This window comes from Mustela lutreola, chromosome 3 (genome assembly GCF_030435805.1).
Source record: "Mustela lutreola isolate mMusLut2 chromosome 3, mMusLut2.pri, whole genome shotgun sequence".
NCBI lineage: Eukaryota > Metazoa > Chordata > Mammalia > Carnivora > Mustelidae > Mustela > Mustela lutreola.
In genome coordinates, this window is record NC_081292.1 from 190,790,758 (window position 1) to 190,808,846 (window position 18,089).

Consider the following 18,089-nt stretch of genomic DNA (forward strand, 5'->3'; position numbering starts at 1 on the left):
TAATGCTCAGATTTTTATATGACAGATATTTGATATCTTCATTATTGACTGTCAGGAAAATTGCTTATTGGAATATTTAAAGAGATCAAACCTAATCATTAGATGAGATGACACATCTGCGCTGCTTGGGTTCAAATTCAGCCTCTGCCCATTAAGTTTTTGGGGAGTCGGGAGCAGTCAAGGCAGTTTATTGGCCACTGAGCAACCCTCCCCCTGCCCATTAGGTTTTAAATAACTTTTCCATGCTCAGTTATCTCATCTGTAAAATGGGGATGATGATAAAAGTACTCATAGGAGTTAACATATGTTTGTAAGGATGCCTGGAAGAGACAATCACTAAGTAACTATAAAATTAATGTTTATGTCCACTTTAGTTGCACTTCTGGTGGGTTATAGGTGAAGGTGAATTTCAACAGAGACCTTTAAAAAGGGTTTATCTTAGGCTGCATTAACTGCACGTTACCCCAGGGGGCCTATCTATTGCTCATAACCTTCTTTTGTTGTTGGCTTCAGGAACCCCATTACCTCCTCAGTGCCTTTTGCTCATCTCTATATTCTGTTAAGAGTTAAAGTCCTATGGCCACTGCAGTTCCCATAAACAAACATATCAGGGAAGTTCTGGTGGAATGAAGATTGGTAACAGGGGACCATAGCCAAGGTATGGTTACCGAGTACCAGCTATTTGCTTACCACTATGCCAGAAAAGATCCCATCTCCTCTGTGGAATTCCCATCTTCTGACTTGGAGGAGACAGACAACACAGGAACAGGGGTGGGAAAGTGACAGCTGTGGCTGGCTGGCAGGCTGCTAGATCTGGGCTTCCTGGAATAGCTGGTAATGCCCCTGAGATCAAAGCTACTGGTGGTACTTAAGTGGTAGGGCTTCAGGGGTACTGGGACAGATCTTGGAGGTTCTCTGCCATACAAGGGATTGGGCTTACAGGTGTTAGAACTGGATGGGATCTGTGGAGGCCAAAGATGGGCATTGGTAAGGAGGAAACTTGGGCAGCAAGTCTTTTAACATTCTAACAACTTATTCATCTGAATAGGGGTGTGTTGGCTGAAGATCGGCCCTGGGCTCAAGAACACATTATTTGCTTGACTATTTTACAACCTCTTTCCACTATGTCTTTTTTCTACTTCCAAAAGTATAAGCCAGGACCTTACAAGTTCAGGCCCCTCCAAGAGGATAGCTTTTTTCATTTCTCACTTGGCTATGAGATTTTTAAAAAATCATATGTGGGGAAACAAGCAAACAATTGACACTTCCCCCCCCTTTTTTCCTTTGCTTTAATGAAAAATACAGGTGGGAAAAGAATCTTAAATATGTTTATCATGGATATGGAAATTACCAGTGATCATTGTCAAATAGACATATTAAAGATTTCTTTCATCTTTCTCAAGATAGGGCAAAGCCTATTAAATATTTGTTCTTCAGGCTCCCAGTCTCCCTGAGGATTCTCATCTGACCTATCCAACCAGACCCTTCCCTCCCCTACTTCAGAACTGGGGGGTTTATTCTTTTGGGTTTTCGTTTCAGAGAATGAGGAAAAACTTGGGAGGGAGAGAAAAAGGAGTGGGTCTAAACCTGAAGTTATAAACCTTTAAATTAGGAAAGATCCAAATCTGAAAGAGTGTGTGAGTGTGTGAGTGTGTGAACTTTCTTGAGTTTGAAAACACGGTGCCCTCCAAACAAAGCACATCTGGAAGCCACAGACCTATTACCTCAACCAGGCCTGAGGCAGGAGATTTTAACAGAATGCGAAGGATTAGAAATGGGAACAGCTGTACTATATTTGTGATAAAAAGCAGGAGAGAATAAAAAGAAGTGGGCTTTTTAGAGTGTGACTGTGATGTTTCTTCAACATACTCAAGAAAACCTAGTAAAGGATAGTGTTTTCAAACAATTTTGGATTGCTGGGCTGTGTTTTTGTTTTTGTTTTTTTTTTTTTTAAAGATTTTTATTTATTTATTTGACAGACAGAAATCACAAGTAGGCGGAGAGGCAAGCAGAGAAAGGAGGAAGCAGGCTCCCTGCGGAGCAGAGAGCCCGATGTGGGGCTTGATCCCAGGGTCTTGGGGATGAAGCTGGGATCATGATCTGAGCTGAAGACAGAGGTTTTAACCCACTGAGCCACCCAGGCGCCCCTGGACTGTGTATTTTTGAGAGAGACCACATTCTATCCCTGAATTATTTGGGTCAAAATTCTACAAGTGCCATATCGTAAAAGAAGAGCCTGTTTTCCCCTCTATATAAGCTACATACAGGGTTGCTTTGTCATCCTACGTTATATCTGAGTTACTTGTCTCTTCTCAAGCCAAGCAAAATCTTCTTTGTCTTGTTAATAAGAAAGAAAACTAAGACTTTCTCGTGATTCATGCTACCAGACAAGTAAGTATCTAAATCCCGTGTAGAGACTTCCCTGAAGGATAACATGGATACTAATTTTTTAAAAAATTTAAAAAAAAAGATTTTATTTATTTATTTGAGAGAGAAATAGCGAGAGCAGGAGAACAATCAGGGAGAGTGGGAGAGGGAGAAAGCAGACTCCCCTCCTAGCGGGGAGCCCAATGTGGGGCTTGATCCCAGGACCCTGGATCATGACCTGAGCTGAAGTGAACACTTAACTGAGCCACCCGGGAACCCCTAAAAGAAACTCTTGAAAGTCTAAATCTCCAACGCAAAGACTTTTCTTCCACCAGTCTCAAGTTTCTACCACTTGATACTCAGACTCTGACATCAGACTTGGTGATATTACCTCCTGTAGTCTTAGAAATGATTCTTACCTGTCAGTGGGCTGTTGTGGAGCTTTTTCTCCTTGGACTAGATGAGCTGAATGCTTCTCAGACTTTAATGAGCAGATGATTCATCTAGGGGAATGCTGTAAGTTGGCCGGGAGTGGAGCCCATGACTTTATATGTCTAACAAGGTCCCAGGTGAAGCCTGAACATAATTTGAATAGCAAGGAGCTAAGAGATTAAATAAATACAGGGATAAGGTGCATGGGCCTAAAGAATGTCTGCCTTATGATCTGCCCAGAATTAATTCTCTCTCTTCTCGCAGTAGCAGACTGACTTTATTTAGGAGGGAACATTTATTCACTTAGAAGGGAATATTTCCTCTTCATGATTAGGTTATATGGTTCAGGAGAAGCCCCTTCTCCCTTTACTTTCCTCCTACCCCAACCACCTGTGATAGAGAAAAGAATGTGACCTAACCATGGATAATCAGCCGAAGTGAGCAGGTGATCCAAGGTTCAATGATTTTCAGACCTGAGATCTTGGTTGTGCTAGTGGGAAAGAGGCTTTTTTTTTTTTTTTTTTTTTTTTTTTTTTTTTTTTGGGTGGGTTGTGAAACTTGGAGCTCCCAGAGAGTCATGAAAGGGGTGTCTGCCTGAGAATAAAACCAACACAGAAGAAGCAGGGCTGAGATTTGGGACAAGAAAGATTCCCGATGACATGTTGTGAAAGCCTGGATCCAGGGTCGGAAAAAGAGTCTTAACATCTTTTGGATGCCTGGATGCATCCATGCCTGAGGCCTGCATTGTTGGTCACTTGAGCCAATAAATTTGCCCTTATGCCTAAGTCAATTTGATTCAGTTTCTGTCACTTGCAACAGATAGCATCCTGCTAAATACAGGAGTGCTTAAATCCTGACACACGTTGGGGAGATAATAAGAGCCTTGTCATCATAGATTTTCCTTGGTTGGACCGAGCCGTGTGTGTGTGTGTGTGTGTGTGTGTGTGTGTGTGTGATATTTTTTTTTTCCCCAGAGAAGAAACAATCTGAAACTGTGGATTAGGTGACAAGCAATTTTATTTTGCAAAACAATCACTATACAGCAACAAATACATTTGCAAATTTTGATTGAAAAACATGAACTAACTACAACCAGCCATTGAAGAAATGCCTTTCTATGGTAACAGGCTCTAGAATTATCAGAAGAAAGAAACCCCCCAGAGATTTGTAGCGGCATGTTGGAACCTTGGAATCCCAGCATACAGAGTATACTTTTTGTTGATTTTTTTTTTCTTTTTGCTAAAGTTGAAGTAGATTTTTCATGATTGACATTTTCTGAGTTTAAAAATAAGCTCTTTCCTGCAGAGGGACTTGGCCTCAACCTACATACCCAGGCTAAAAATCCTAGGTGTAAAAAAACAAACATCAGTGTTGATTTTAGCACATCAGTTTTGGAAGGAATGCCTAGAATTTGCCTTTCCAAGCCATGAATCTCTTTTTTTCTTCTTGGCTACTTAGACCATGAATAGTTTGCTTTTCTCATTTTTGTGGCATGAAAAATCGGACAAAAATTGTAATTGTAACAAGGTCAGAATCAACTGCATTGAGATTATTTCTTTAACAATATTGACATGATGTTATATTTTGTCTGATGATCCTATTTCCTGCTGTATTTCTGTATGAATGTGTGGAGAAGGCCAGTTACTATCAGCAGATTCTTTCATTTAGTGAAGTTCTCTCTTCAGCCTTCTTCAGTCATACCCAGTTGGTGTTACACAGGTGTCTTGCTTGTGGGTGAGATTTCAACCTATCACCCTGCTGGAACTCAGCAGGAGAATCCAGAGAGAGTTGGTTCCTAAATGAACAGGGCCTTTGAAACTCATCATCATCTCGGATCTTCCCTGCATCATTATAAAGTACCCAATTATTGGTAGCAGGTGACCCAGAGAGAGTGAGTTCATTGAAAAAGCAGGCCTTTTAACTCTTCACAGCTCTGGATTACTTATGTATCCTTAAACAGGTTCTCAAAGGCTAAAGCCGGAGAGAAACTGGCAGTAAGAGATCTAGAATTGGAACTATAAAGCTTTAATTTCTAGATCAGCGTATGGGTATCCCCACAAGAGTGGTGTTCAAAAAGCTTAATTTGCGTCGTTAATCTTGAGAGTGAAGGCAAGATAGGTTCCACCCCCTAACCCCATAAGAAGACATTTAGCCTGTGTGTTTCTCTCTTGGATTGGTACAAATTATCAGGGTTTTTTGGGTTAACACTAAAAAGAATAATATTTCCATACAAAGGAAGGGCATTTACTCATTATAATTTTACTATAATTTGAAATAAGCATTTGTTTTAATGCCAAATCTAGTATCTTAGGGCTTTATATAATCTGTACCTTGGGCATGTATTTGTAAGAAACAGAATTTTCACATATAAAGCACAATTACTTATTCTTAACTTTTATAAACAATTAAACCAAGTTGGTAAAAAATACTTATTTTATAGGTTAAAATTGTTCTAACCAGCTGTTAACTCCTTCTTTCTAGAGAACTTTAGTCACTATCTAACACTGTCAAACATGTCCAAAACATGTAAGAAAAAACCATAGGTTTCCACACAACTACTCTTTCTTCTCCGATTTTCTGGAGCATTTCAAGGGAAGCTGATGAATAAAATGCTCATATAGGTCAAATCCACATCACAGCAATTATAGGCAGAAAATAGACACATCCATAGTCATACTCAGCAGTTTCTAATTTTTTGGCTGTTGTATAAAAGAATTGATTTGTCAACGTTTTCATTTGTCAACATTGATTTGTCAACCCGTTTGCCGACGTAAAACCTCTTAGTTGAGAATGAATACTATCTTTTTGCTCCTAGAGTTTTTTTTGGTGGAAGTCACATTGGTTGCAATATCCAGTGGGTCACAAAATGGCACCCATGTCTGTCTGTCTTTGCATCCCTTGGCTGCTTTCCTAGATACTACTTTCTTCCTTGTTGCCTCATCTACGCCCATCATTTCCTCTTATATAGTCCGGAATTAATTTGGCTCACGGGGATCAAACACTTATCAGACTCTTTGCCTTTAACTGTTCAGATCCAACCTACCAGCCCCGAGCAAGAAAAAGAATAGATAAAATACTGAAAAATATCCACCCAGACTGGTAACTGATTGCTTATTCAGGCCATTGACTATTTTGTTGCTTATTCACAAGTCCAAGATGAATGATGTGTGAGAGGAATTAATTAATTGGTGATTTCTCAGACTGTAGATTAAGTCAGACCAGTATCATTCTATTGATAAGTAATACCATAGGGTTCCTGTACAGAGGGCAATGTTGGGATCCCAAGAAAACTGATTTAGATATCTGTATCTCAAGTGTTTGGTAGCTCTGGCTTCTCAAATTACTGTACTTATCCTTTCTGATCAAGGGATCTTTACTTTGGGTAAGGAAGCCAAATATTTTCTCTCAGATAATTTAATTAGCAGGCACTGTTTAGAAGAGTGGGACAACATGTCCCAAACTCCCTCTGTTAGTTTCAACTTTAGCAAATGGAAAAAAAAAAAAAAATCTTAAGAAGTCTGTTTCATGAATGATTACAGGAATAAAACCCAAAGTATTCCATAATTTAAAATGAGATAAATCCAAAATCTTAAACCAACAATCTGTAAACCCTTTTAATGTATAACTGGACCCACCCCCACAAACTCCATGTTGGTGAAAGCAAAGAAAAATAAATTTTCCTAGCATCACGGGAGAGACTTGTATCTGGCACTAGAACAGGGTTACAGCTCTGAGTTGTTACAGGAAGCAACTTCATGCTAAGACTTTTTGTTCTTTTTTAATGTATTTTTTTTTTTAATAGGGAAAGAACCCTGCTAACATCTACTTTCACATACCTAAAATTGCAACACCAAAGGGTGCAGGAGACACAGATACTGTGAATAAGGAAGTATAATATTCAAGTATATGAGGAAGTATCACAAATGGCCACAGAGAAATATATATATATTTATATCTATAATACTGTATCAAACAGATGGAAAGGGAGAGTGAAACTGGTAGTGTGGACACAAATCTAGCTGATCAACTGACATTCTAATCAGACACGAGTCCATCCTAATGAAAGTGCCTCATTCCTAAGAGATGCACTTTTAAACTGCTTCCTCAACCACAGCTCAAATGCTTTGTAACTATTTTTAATTAGTTAAATAATTTATTGGATTGACTTATACTCTGATATAATTATCCAGGTCCCAAATGTTAATAACTTAACTGAATCTTCCTTCCCATTTATACAAAATAACGCTTAAAAAAAAAAAAAAAAAAAACAACTTATTTCCTACATGCTCTTTCCTTCCTGCAATCAGACTCCTTGATTTAATGTAACCTGTAATAAGTTAAAATGGGCAGCTTTTATCTTTTCACCCAGCAACAGAATAGTGGAATGAGCAGCTTGGATTTCAACAAGGCCTTTCAGAATGTATGGATAGCCTTCAGGCACATGAAAGGTAGAAATGCAATTTTTAAAATAATAATACTCCATGCAAAACAGAGCAGAGCAAAAATAATTGTCCAATTGTACTCATGTAAAGCCAGTGTCTTCCTGTTGCAAATGGAAATCAAGTCAATTTCTGCATATACTATTCATTGTTTTTTATAAAATTGTAACAATTACTACAGTTTGGGAATGAGATTATTTATTTTATGGTTTGTAAAGAATGAATATAACACCTGCTCAGAGCCCACTCCTGCCAAGAGCTCATGCCTAAATATTATTACTTCGATGCTAAACGAGAAATATTCACAAACCCTGCTTAGCGAGTGCAGCAGTGACATCCTCGGCCAAAGTGGCAAGCTGAGGGGATTCAAGCAGGTTGATGCTTCCAGAAGAGGAGACATTGCTGAGTCGTCGGGGGGATGCCACGCTGGATCTGCCTGGGGACTGCGTAATGATCTCAGCTCCGTGGTCCACACGGGCCTTCGCGTGCTCTCTGAAGTTCAACTTCTGGCTGTCGATCTGTTCAAGACAAGCATCAGTCCTTGTTACCTCAAGTGTCTTCCCTGGCCCCTAGACTGTTCACCGTGTCTCAGAGCTCTGCCATTCCTACTTCCTACCTGTCCAGTCTTTGATCTGTGACCCATTCTGATGAGGGGCATTTCAGAATAATTAAAAAACAGAAGACAGGATCAGCTCACACCCTTGGTTCTTACCTTGACGTTGCCGCCTCCAGGGACATGGTGAGCATTGTCCAGTGAGCCGACTTTAGCTTGGGCCTTCTCTTTGAAATCCAGTTTTACACTCTCAATTTTCACACGCCCACCACCTGTGAGAGAAGAAAGGCTTTGCTACAATAACATCTTCTACTTGTGGTGCTTATTTCCCCAAAATGATTACAGTAGATAGATCATTATAAAACACAGACTTGATTTACTAGTTTTTTAATCATGGATGTGAAAGGAGTTTTTTAGAATTTCTCGTCCGTCCCATTTGTCCCATATCACCCAAGGGAATGACATTCTTTTTGTACCATTATATGGCTCGACCTACGTATTAATATCTTCTTCTAAGCGGAATTGAAGCTAGATTACCTGATTTCTAGATAAATTTTCAATGCACTTATCTATTTTGAAACTTACCATATCTACCTTGATTTTCAGCTAAAAAATTCTTCTTCGTAATCTACCATGTCTAACATAAAATATCAGAGTGGTTTTTCTTATCTGTATAATAAAAATTCTAAAAAGCACACAGTGAAAATATCCTCTTTCATTTTTTCTAAAACTTGGAACATTTAATCTCTTACTCTTATGGGTAAATTAAATTGAAATGAAGATTTTTATTCTTTTTCATGGTAATAGGTCACTTTTCCAAAAAAAAAAAAAAAGCCTAAAAAACTAAACTATTAGGTTAGAAATGGTACACATATAGGTAAAATATTCATTTGAATGTTTTCAACATTGATAGCTTGACTGATGAAATTGAAGTTAGAAGCTAAATTGTTTATTACCAGTGAGCGTTGGGAGTTTCCCATTATCAATAGCAGGTGGAGTGACAGGAAGAGAACCTTAGGAAATCCCACGCTTGTACAGATGGCATAGGACCAATCTGACACTGACTTTGATCTGATAATGTAGAGACAGTTTTGACCACATCATTTCCTTAACTGCTAATTAGCCTGAAGCTCGAGGATCTGCTGATCATGGAGAATGCAGAGTGCCCGATCTCGGCATGTCTTTCCCCGCTTGTAAATGCAGCGAGTTCAATCCTGGTAAGGTACCCACTGTCCTTTAGCCTGTCCTGAGCACCTCTGAGGGCCTGCTGATGTCTTTGACTTGAAAAGAAGCTAAATCAGACCCCTGTACCTCTCCAACTGAGATTTGCTTTCACTTTCATTTTCTTTCTTTCTTTTTTTTTTTTTTAATATTTTATTTATTCATTTGACAGAGATCACAAGTAGGCAGTGAGGCAGGCAGAGAAATGGGGGGTAGAGGAAACAGGCTCCCTGCAGAGCAGAGAGCCCGATGTGGGGCTCGATCCCAGGATCCTGGGATCATGACCTGAGCCGAAGGCAGAGGCTTTAACCCATGGAGCCACCCAGGCACCCCTTCACTTTCATTTTCAATCTGGTTTTGGGTGTGTGCATTTCTTTGGAAGCCCAGTGGTAAATGACATGACCATCTACTATTATAACTGCTTCTCTTTTAGGATTTTGACTTGGGAGAAACATGGGGAAGATTTTTCAGTTTTGGACTCTTGATGCTTTTGTATTTCTGGAGATGAAAAAGAAGGCTCGTTAAGTCTTCATAGACTTAGACCTTGTGGTATTTTTCTCATATGATACCCAGACATTTATATTGATACCCAACTACCTGGCCAGGGGCCCCTTGAAATTATGTGGTATTATTAGATTAAATTCTAAAAATATATCCATTCAATCTTCTCCTGAAGCTTTAGGATGTGCACAGTGTTATTTAACTTATGTTTATAGGAGACATGTACTTGTCCTCTCGCCAAAATATGCATTATTGTAGGAAGTGTTATTTTTCCAACATTTCCCCTAGCCACATGGGTCTCACATGTTGGTTGTGATGGGATTAGGGTGATTCATAAAACATATTTATCTTGATTAGAGGCTGGAGGATGTTGAGTTTCGACTTGAAGAGATCAAATTTCTTGCGATCTTTTTACTTTTTTGTTACCACTAATAGAAATGGCCTTTGCAAGCCTTCTCTTATGATTATATGTTGGACAGTTATAATTCTGTTAAAATTTTTATTGAAATCTATTTTGAGGGAGAGAAAAAAACACAATATTGACCCAAAATGTATTCAGAAAAGGAAGCTTGAGAAATCTGTTTTTTATTGAAATCCTACTAGAAATTTTTATGTAACTGTGAGAGAAACCCATTTGTATTCACAGATCTATGTCTTTGGCTCTGAAGAATTCTGGCATCCACCAGGAGCACTAATTATGAAGGACTATAATCTTTATCAAGTTCCATATGTCCTAAAGTTGGGCTTCCACATGTTGAACTGCTTCCTTTATTTCTTCCTTAGATACTCCACATTCCAAAGTAACTTTGTGAAAAGCTTGCCATTGTCAAGGATCATTGTGTTAACACTTCCTTAAGAGTTTAGTCATCTGATTCAGTTCTTATAAAAGAAAGATCTAGATTTAGAAATAGGTGGGAGTCCATGACAATAGTCTTTTATGACCAATAAATCTTACATAGACTACTTCTTTAACTATGTCACATTTTCCTACACAAGAGTCCAGTTGAATTTGGCTAATGGAATACTGACTGTCTAAATTAAAGAATCTTATATTTTCATTTGCATTTTGGAGGAAAATAGGCAGTATGGCCAAATATTTCAGTCATACTGTTGACACAGCAATACAGAGTCAACTAAGTTTGTAAGCTTGAGTTATAGAGAGCATATCTGTGAAGATATGCAGTATGAGACCATGTCCGGGCCACCTCAGGAATGGCAGAGAAGCTAATTCCAGGTAATGGTTCTGAAATTAATACTGGAGATCATTGAGGAACATCTACAAAGAGATATGACACTAATTGACCTGAAAACTGGACCTGGGTACTTGGAGGTTTCTCATTTTCTCCCCTGCTTGCCTTTTCTACTTCAACAAGCTGCTCCAAGGACAGAGCCTCGAGATAATGATGCAGTGTTGAGAACACCTACACAGGATGCATGACTAAACCCAGTTAAGGCCTCTTCAATAGACTTTTAAGATTTGGTGGGTGGGTGTGAGGATCCATCTAACTGCTACCCAAGAGAAGTCTAATATGTAAAGTTCCCTTTTACTTATTAAAACTGCCACCTACTAACCTGGAATGGCCTGCCTCTTTCTTTGGTTCCCCCCCGTCTTCTGAATACATGGGCCAGTTTTAGATTATACCCTCCCAAGAGGGTGTGAACCAATAGAGATTCCATATGTATTTTCTAACTCCTCAACTTGTTTTATCAATACCTTTGTCAAAGTGAAACCTGACTTCTAAACATGTTTCCAATGCATTTATCCATTTTGAAACTTAGCCTATCTCCCTTTATTTTTCAACTAAGTTCTTCTTAATGATCTTTTTCTTGGTTAGAAATCTTTTGGGGCTCAATTGTTCTTATACTTTGTTTCTGATAACATTTGAGGCAGTGGTTAATGGGAATAACCTATTACCTGGTTTAATTAAGACATCAAGCATAGCAAAGACCTCCTCTTGTCCTTCTATAATCAATGGTATCTATTGTGTTAAAATAATCTCAAGAAAATAACAAATTTGACAGTTGTCCATTATTTAAATACACATGAAGGAGGAATTTAGCAAAATTATATAATAATGGTACTCAGAAAAATGACTCATAATATGTTAGATTTACACTTTAAAGAGGAAAAAATCCCCAACAAGTATGAATGTAAATTGTACTCTAGAGCACTAGTCTTATACAATATTCTAGAAAAACAAGAGGCCAATGGTTAAATAAGCTGGTATAAGCACTGTGTCAAGCAATGGGTCATTTAAGCACTGCATTCTGCTGAGGATTTATAATGCCTATTGACCTACTGTAGGATCTGAGAAATTTAGCAGATAAATACTTTCATCAGCTTTGCTTAAACACAATCCTTCCTTCACATATGTAGACAAAATACTTCATGAAAAATCTTTAGAAATGCTGCTTTCAATCCATGTAATTATGTATAAATACATGGCCCAAGGAATTTTATAAACCATATATTTCAAAAGAGTTCCAATAAGCATGACGAGTACGTAGGGATAAATGCATTTATATACCTTTAATTTTGAATCTGTCCTATGATATATGGCCTCCTTGTGATAATTGAATTACTTGTCCAAATGAAGATGCCTTAAAGTTTCTCCCTTAAGTTTCCATTAGTAAAAGCATGAATTTTCAGGATTTTGAGATTTTTTTCCAGTTAGGTATTTTAAAACAAAAAAATTTGCTTGTTGATTTCTTGAGCAATTTAATATTTCCCAAACTACCAAGAAGTATTTATTTACCTGGCCTGTGGCGGATGTTCTTCAGAGAGCCACATTTAGATGTCACATGGCTTAAGTCTATCTTCTTGGTAACAATCTGCACCTGTATGAACCACATAAAATATGCTTGACATGGTTGAGACATGGACAAGTCCCCAGCTCATACATAAAATTCAGAAACATACCCATACTTACAATATACAACAACACAGAAACCCAATCTGAAGTACACACACACACACACACACACACACACACAGGAAAGCATAACCTCCCAGTGTCCTCCCACATTTGGTTGGAAAGAAGGACCGAAATGAAAGAGAATCCTAGAACAGAAGATTTTTTTTTTAGTAGAAAAGAAATCATGCCACAAGAGGATAGAAACACCTGGATTAATAAGGCAAGCTTCCACTCACAGAATGAAGCCACACCATGTTAAACATTTCCGTAAGCAAAAAGCCAAGTGAAGAAATGAATTTTTCTTTAAAAAATGATTTATACATAAAAGTGACCAACATTGCTCATAGATACAAGAAGACCAGCATTGCTTTTAGATATAAGAAGAAGAAAGCTCAAAGCTTTTCTGAAGTGGTCATGTCTTGCCTAAATGGAATTTTTCTTATCTACCAAATTGTAAAATAACATTTTTTTTTCTTGTGTTAGAAGCAGTGCTTTTCTGATTGTGGCCCATTGTCCAATGTGTCAGAAGTACAAGGGTATTACTGAATTGGAAATGGGGCCATGGAATCTGCATATTTGAATAAGTGATTCTTCTCTAGAGGAAAGTTTGACAAATGTTTTGGAGGTTGGAAGCTCCCCTACCTACTTTAAGATTATCTCAATTTATCCTTTGCCACCTAGCTGTTTTGGCCAGTAGGGCCTGCAGGAGAGGATAGGGGTTGTCCTCTGACACCCTCCAGGTATTTCCTAGGACTGAGACTGCTTCTGCAAGACTTCCATGCAGTTTGCACTTATAGTCAGGACACAAGGAAGAGGGCCACCATGTCAATGTAAATACTGATCCTGAGGCTAAGGTCAACATCCTTAAGGTCCTAGCAAAATTTGCTATGGACTTTCAATGACAGTGACATTTTCAGGTACAGTGGAATTACTTCAAGCAACAGGTGACATGTCCTGGTAGAAGGCACTGGCTTGTCACCTCTTTCATTGCTTGACTATATCTCTGCCTAGCTGAGGAACAAGGAGACAAGAGTTACTAAACAGGCAAGAATTCTGGACTTGACACTCTTGAGTCACAGATGCCCAGAATCTGAAGTTTAGGTGACAAGGATCTGTAGAATAGAGAGTTAGCCTGGGTCACCTTTAATATTCATATTGTGTAATGAACCATGCTTCCTTCACCTTGAGTTTGCCTGTTTCAGCTCTGCCTCAACCAGGTTTGAGAAACATGGATTCTTCTTTCCCTTCCTCTCAAAAGATATTATTTCCATTCAATTCAAGACACAGGAAAAAAAATCCCATCAAGACAAAGTTTATACTTCGACTTGAGTCTTTTTACTTTGAATGACAGATGAACTGTGCTTCACTAGTTTTGAATTATTTCAAATGATATCCTAACTTTCATGAACAGCGATGTACAAAAGATTGACATTACACCCTTTGGGTACTTTCATGTATGTCAGTCTTTGCCTCAAGAGTAATTGAAATGGAGCTATAAAAGTGTGTGCCCAGCTGACGTTTGCAGGGGAGTAGAGACAACATGATGAAGAACCCTGAAGCCAAAGGTCAGCAAACAAAATTGGCAAGTGAGGTGTGTTTGCCATCCTCCTGAAAGATATGATGCAGCCCCGTAAGATTTTATTCCTCAACTGAAAGCAAGAAATTTGCTGATAATCTTTCAGGGAAGGATGGGAAGCCCACCAGCAAAAATGCAAGCTCCCAGACCGGGGGACTTGTGGAGCAGCAATAAGTAGGAGGTGTGTATTGTGAGAGAGGCAGGAAAAGAGACAGGGGGCTGGCTGTGTAGATGGCTCCGCACAATCAAGACAGCTTTCTAATAGAAGCTTCTACTTACATTTCCGCCCCCAGCAGAATGTTTGATGTTATCCTTGGAACCACATCGGGACTGAACCTTGCTAAAATCAATCTTCTTGTTTAAAATCCTAACCTAAAAGGAATTGGAGGTAACTTTACTGTGCGTTTTTCTTTTAATATGCTTGGCCTAGGGAGCCAGAAAGGGTTGGTGCCAAGGAGGCTCCAAAATTCCTTCCACCTACATAATCATTTAAGAGAAAAAAAAAAAAAAAAAAAAAAGCTAATACTGGAATTGAAGAACGGATCTATCATTTAATATGTGCCCCTAGTCTCCTGAGTCCCCAAGGGCCAAATGCTCAAGAACTTTAGATATCTAAGTTATAGGCAGGTGTAACCTGGAAACAATTAGAAGAAAAGAAAAATAAAAGTTGTATCATCTGTGACTGGGAGGCTTCTGATATTGTGGGCAACACTGGGACTCAGTTTCCACTCTATTGGAATAGACCTTCCAATAGAAGGTCTAATAGTGTACTTCAGTGTAGTTCCTGTCCTACCCCTGTTCAATCCTACAGTGTCAACCATCACAGTTAAAATCACCTGGTATGCTTGATTGTATTACTGGTCCGCATAATACAGGTGAGGTTCTTGACTGGTTGGGCTGAATGCCATAGATGGGCTTCTCATTCATCCAGCAGAACTCTTGCTTTCCCAAGAGGGTCAACAAAGAGACTCAGGGCCTCCTGAGAATCTTTGCTCTGACAGCTGCTCATACACAACCATAATACGTGGATGGTTGGTGCCAGAGCATTCTTTCCATTATTTCAGAGGGGAGCAAATCAAGGACTGCTAGTTAACTGACTTATAGCAGGTCATGTAGAGGTAGTCCAGGCCTTGGCTAGGTCCAAGAGATTTGAGGTTAGGTGTTTTATTTCTATTTTCAGGAAGTTCAGTATTCATCTTGAAGACAATAGCAAATCTAAATCTACATAGATATTATTAGGGTGTAATATAATGTGCAAAGTAATAGTTATTGTTGCATTTTCCCATGTGTCTTAAATTTTGCATGTTTTGGAGGGCACATGAGGATGTAGCATGGAAAGAAAGGTTTACTTTTGTTGTTTGTTTGCTTTATTTTGGCTACTTCAACTCTTCTCCCTATATTCCCTCAATAGCTAAAGAGAAATTATGTTTTCAATGCTTTGTCCTCTTTTAAAAAAAGTTTGTCCTCTTAAAAAAAAAAAAAACACCTAAATAAATATATCTAGATATACAGCCATCTCCAAGAATGGTATCATATCTCTTGGTGTTTGCTAAAAAAGAATAAAAAATTCAAGATGACATTGAATCCTGACTATTTTTAACCAAAAGCTTAAATTGCTGTGCCTGCCTGCCACTGACAACGGAGCTTGTCGCTTACAGGGAAATATCATTGACAGCTCTCATTGGCAGCCCAAGGGAAAGGTCTCTTGTCAAAATCTGAAGTCAGAAAATATGATGATTGGGTCATTCTTTTGGGCATGATAAAAATCCCAATTTAAAAAGAAGGGGGGACTATCACAGAGTCTATATCTAACCATAAATACAGTGACATGCTAAGAATTTCACATAAAATGTAGATGCCAGTAACTTTAAGCCAATGAGGTCATTACATTTAAAGCCTCTAGATAAATAATTTTTAGAAAGCAAGTAATTTCATTATTTCAAATAATATTCCTTTTAATTATCTTCCTTGAGTGTCTATTTTGGCAATGAAATAGAATTCATCTAAGGCATTTTTCCTAATCCTTGGGGATATATAGGGTCTCATATTTCATTTGCAAATTTTATTTTAGAGATCATTAGAGTACCAATCAAGTGACTCATTACCCAGTGATCAAAAGCTAAATGTTAAATCTGATTCACTTGTTGCAAAAATGGAAATTCCAAATTCAGTTGCATGAATCTGTTTGACTCTAACATTTAATCAACTGGCAATTTTTATGATTTCTAAAACAAATGATTCAAACTCCAAGGGGGCACACTGCCAGCATTACTTAGAGACAATTTAAAATTTAAAATCCAAAAGCTTAAAGGCTGCCTTGTGTTGATTTTCCCCCAGATTTTCTAGAGAATTATAGATTTTCTAGTGAAACAGTTAGCTGGCCTTTTTCGATGGGACTTTCCCAACCTACATCTGTTTAATCATAATGTAAAACAGACCTTTGACATGGGTTAATGGCATGTTCTTTATGTATTTCCATATTTGCAATAGCTTCAGAGTATATTGCCTTTGTTTCAAATAAGGTAGAGCATGATATTTAGCATTTTGCTTGTTGAACAGACAGAAATAAAGTCACTTTGGGCACTGAAAGTTTGAAGCTCAGTAAGATTTATGCTCTAGCCTGACAACTTGCACCTAAGCACTTACCTAATCTGTGTGATGCACATTTATCCTTTAGCAAAATTATAAAATACTTCATGCCAAAGATTTCTGGGATTATTTACCAATAATTAACACCTTAAAGAATTAATTCTACCCATACCAGCCGTCCTCAGAAACTATTGCATAAGACAGAAAAATAGACGGTTGCTATGAAGGACAAAATTTTATTCCAGATTACTATTATTTTTTTTTAAGTGAGAGAGTCAAGTTTTTAACTCTCTGTGCTCAATGGATGAGTCTAAATAAAAATGACTTTTTGGGGGAAGAAATTTCCATTGAGCTTTGTCTTCCTATATGTCAAGAGAAAATTATTTTAACATCTCAGAGATGGTCTAGAAAAAAAATACAACAAACCTTTATTTGATGAACTAATTTTCTATATTCATGATATGGAGGGAAAATATTTGAATAATCATTATCCAAGGATAACTCTAAACCACATTTTATTCTTGTCAATTTCAACCAAAATTTTTAGTTGCACTATGAACGCAAAATGGGATGATTTGAAAGTGTGTGACCATCTTTCCTTCTGTATTCAGAGTGGAAGGGAAAAATGTATTATTTCAATCAAATGATTCATCTTTCCAAAGCTCTTCCTTGTTCAAAATTCTCCCAAAGTCTCTATTTCCTATTAAATGCATCAAAACTTCTTAGTTAGGCAACCAGGGTTCTCAGAAATTTTGATTTTTTGAGTGCTCTTCTCAAAACTTTACATTTTGGTCAGACTTTACATACATCATGAACTAGAGATTAATTGGATATGTGAAATGTAAAATGAAAGAAAATGCAGTCCTAATTTATAACTTTTAGTAAAACAATTTATAAACCACTAGTTGGAAATGTGAAATGTAAAATGAAAGAAAATGCAATCCTAATTTATAACTTTTAGTAAAACAATTTATAAACCAGAGGCATTAATTACAGGGTCAACTTAGATTTCTTAAGCAATGGGATTTTTGATTTTGTTTTGTTTTGTTTTTGATTTGACACTATCTGATGCTGCTTTCTTTATCAAAAGACCCACATGTCAGCTGAAGATAGCAAGATATGGAGTTAACTGGGGTCCAGAAGTTTAGATTCTGGTCTTGGCTCTCCTACATGATAGTGCCAGGCTCTACAGGCATGCTCTAGGTATGAACCTCAGTTGCTATAAATTTCTTCCTTCTTTATCCAATGTTGTTTTAGAAAGAATGTCTTTTTTTTTTTTTTTTTCTTTTGAAAGGGTAGTAGTGGCCTGTAACCCTTCAACTTTATCAGAGATTAAGGTTTTCCTTTGGCATTACATCATTTTCCAGGAGTGCTTAAATGAAGCCTTTCTTCATCCTTGCATTATAAAAATACTTCTCTCTCTCTCCCCCCAAAATATTTCCCATTCCATAGCATTCAGTTTTAATGAAAACTATTTATCCATCCTAGATAGAGTC

At 37.8% G+C, this 18,089-nt stretch overlaps 1 protein-coding gene across 28 annotated transcripts in view; it reads right to left on the bottom strand.

The window, feature by feature from the left end:
• Positions 1-3,798: 3,798 nt before the first annotated feature.
• MAP2 (microtubule associated protein 2) overlaps positions 3,799-18,089 on the bottom strand; it is a 292,390-nt gene continuing 278,099 nt past the window's right edge. For 19 of the 28 annotated variants that reach the window (XM_059168192.1, XM_059168205.1, XM_059168200.1 and 16 more), the window contains 4 exons: positions 14,284-14,376; positions 12,270-12,351; positions 7,951-8,063; positions 3,799-7,756 (listed from right to left, as the gene is read on the bottom strand). In XM_059168192.1, the coding sequence (XP_059024175.1) occupies positions 7,541-7,756; positions 7,951-8,063; positions 12,270-12,351; positions 14,284-14,376 (504 nt within the window). In that variant the 3' untranslated portion in view covers positions 3,799-7,540. The remainder of the gene's footprint in view (positions 7,757-7,950; positions 8,064-12,269; positions 12,352-14,283; positions 14,377-18,089) is intronic. The other 9 variants (XM_059168211.1, XM_059168210.1, XM_059168207.1 and 6 more) reach the window with 1 other exon arrangement.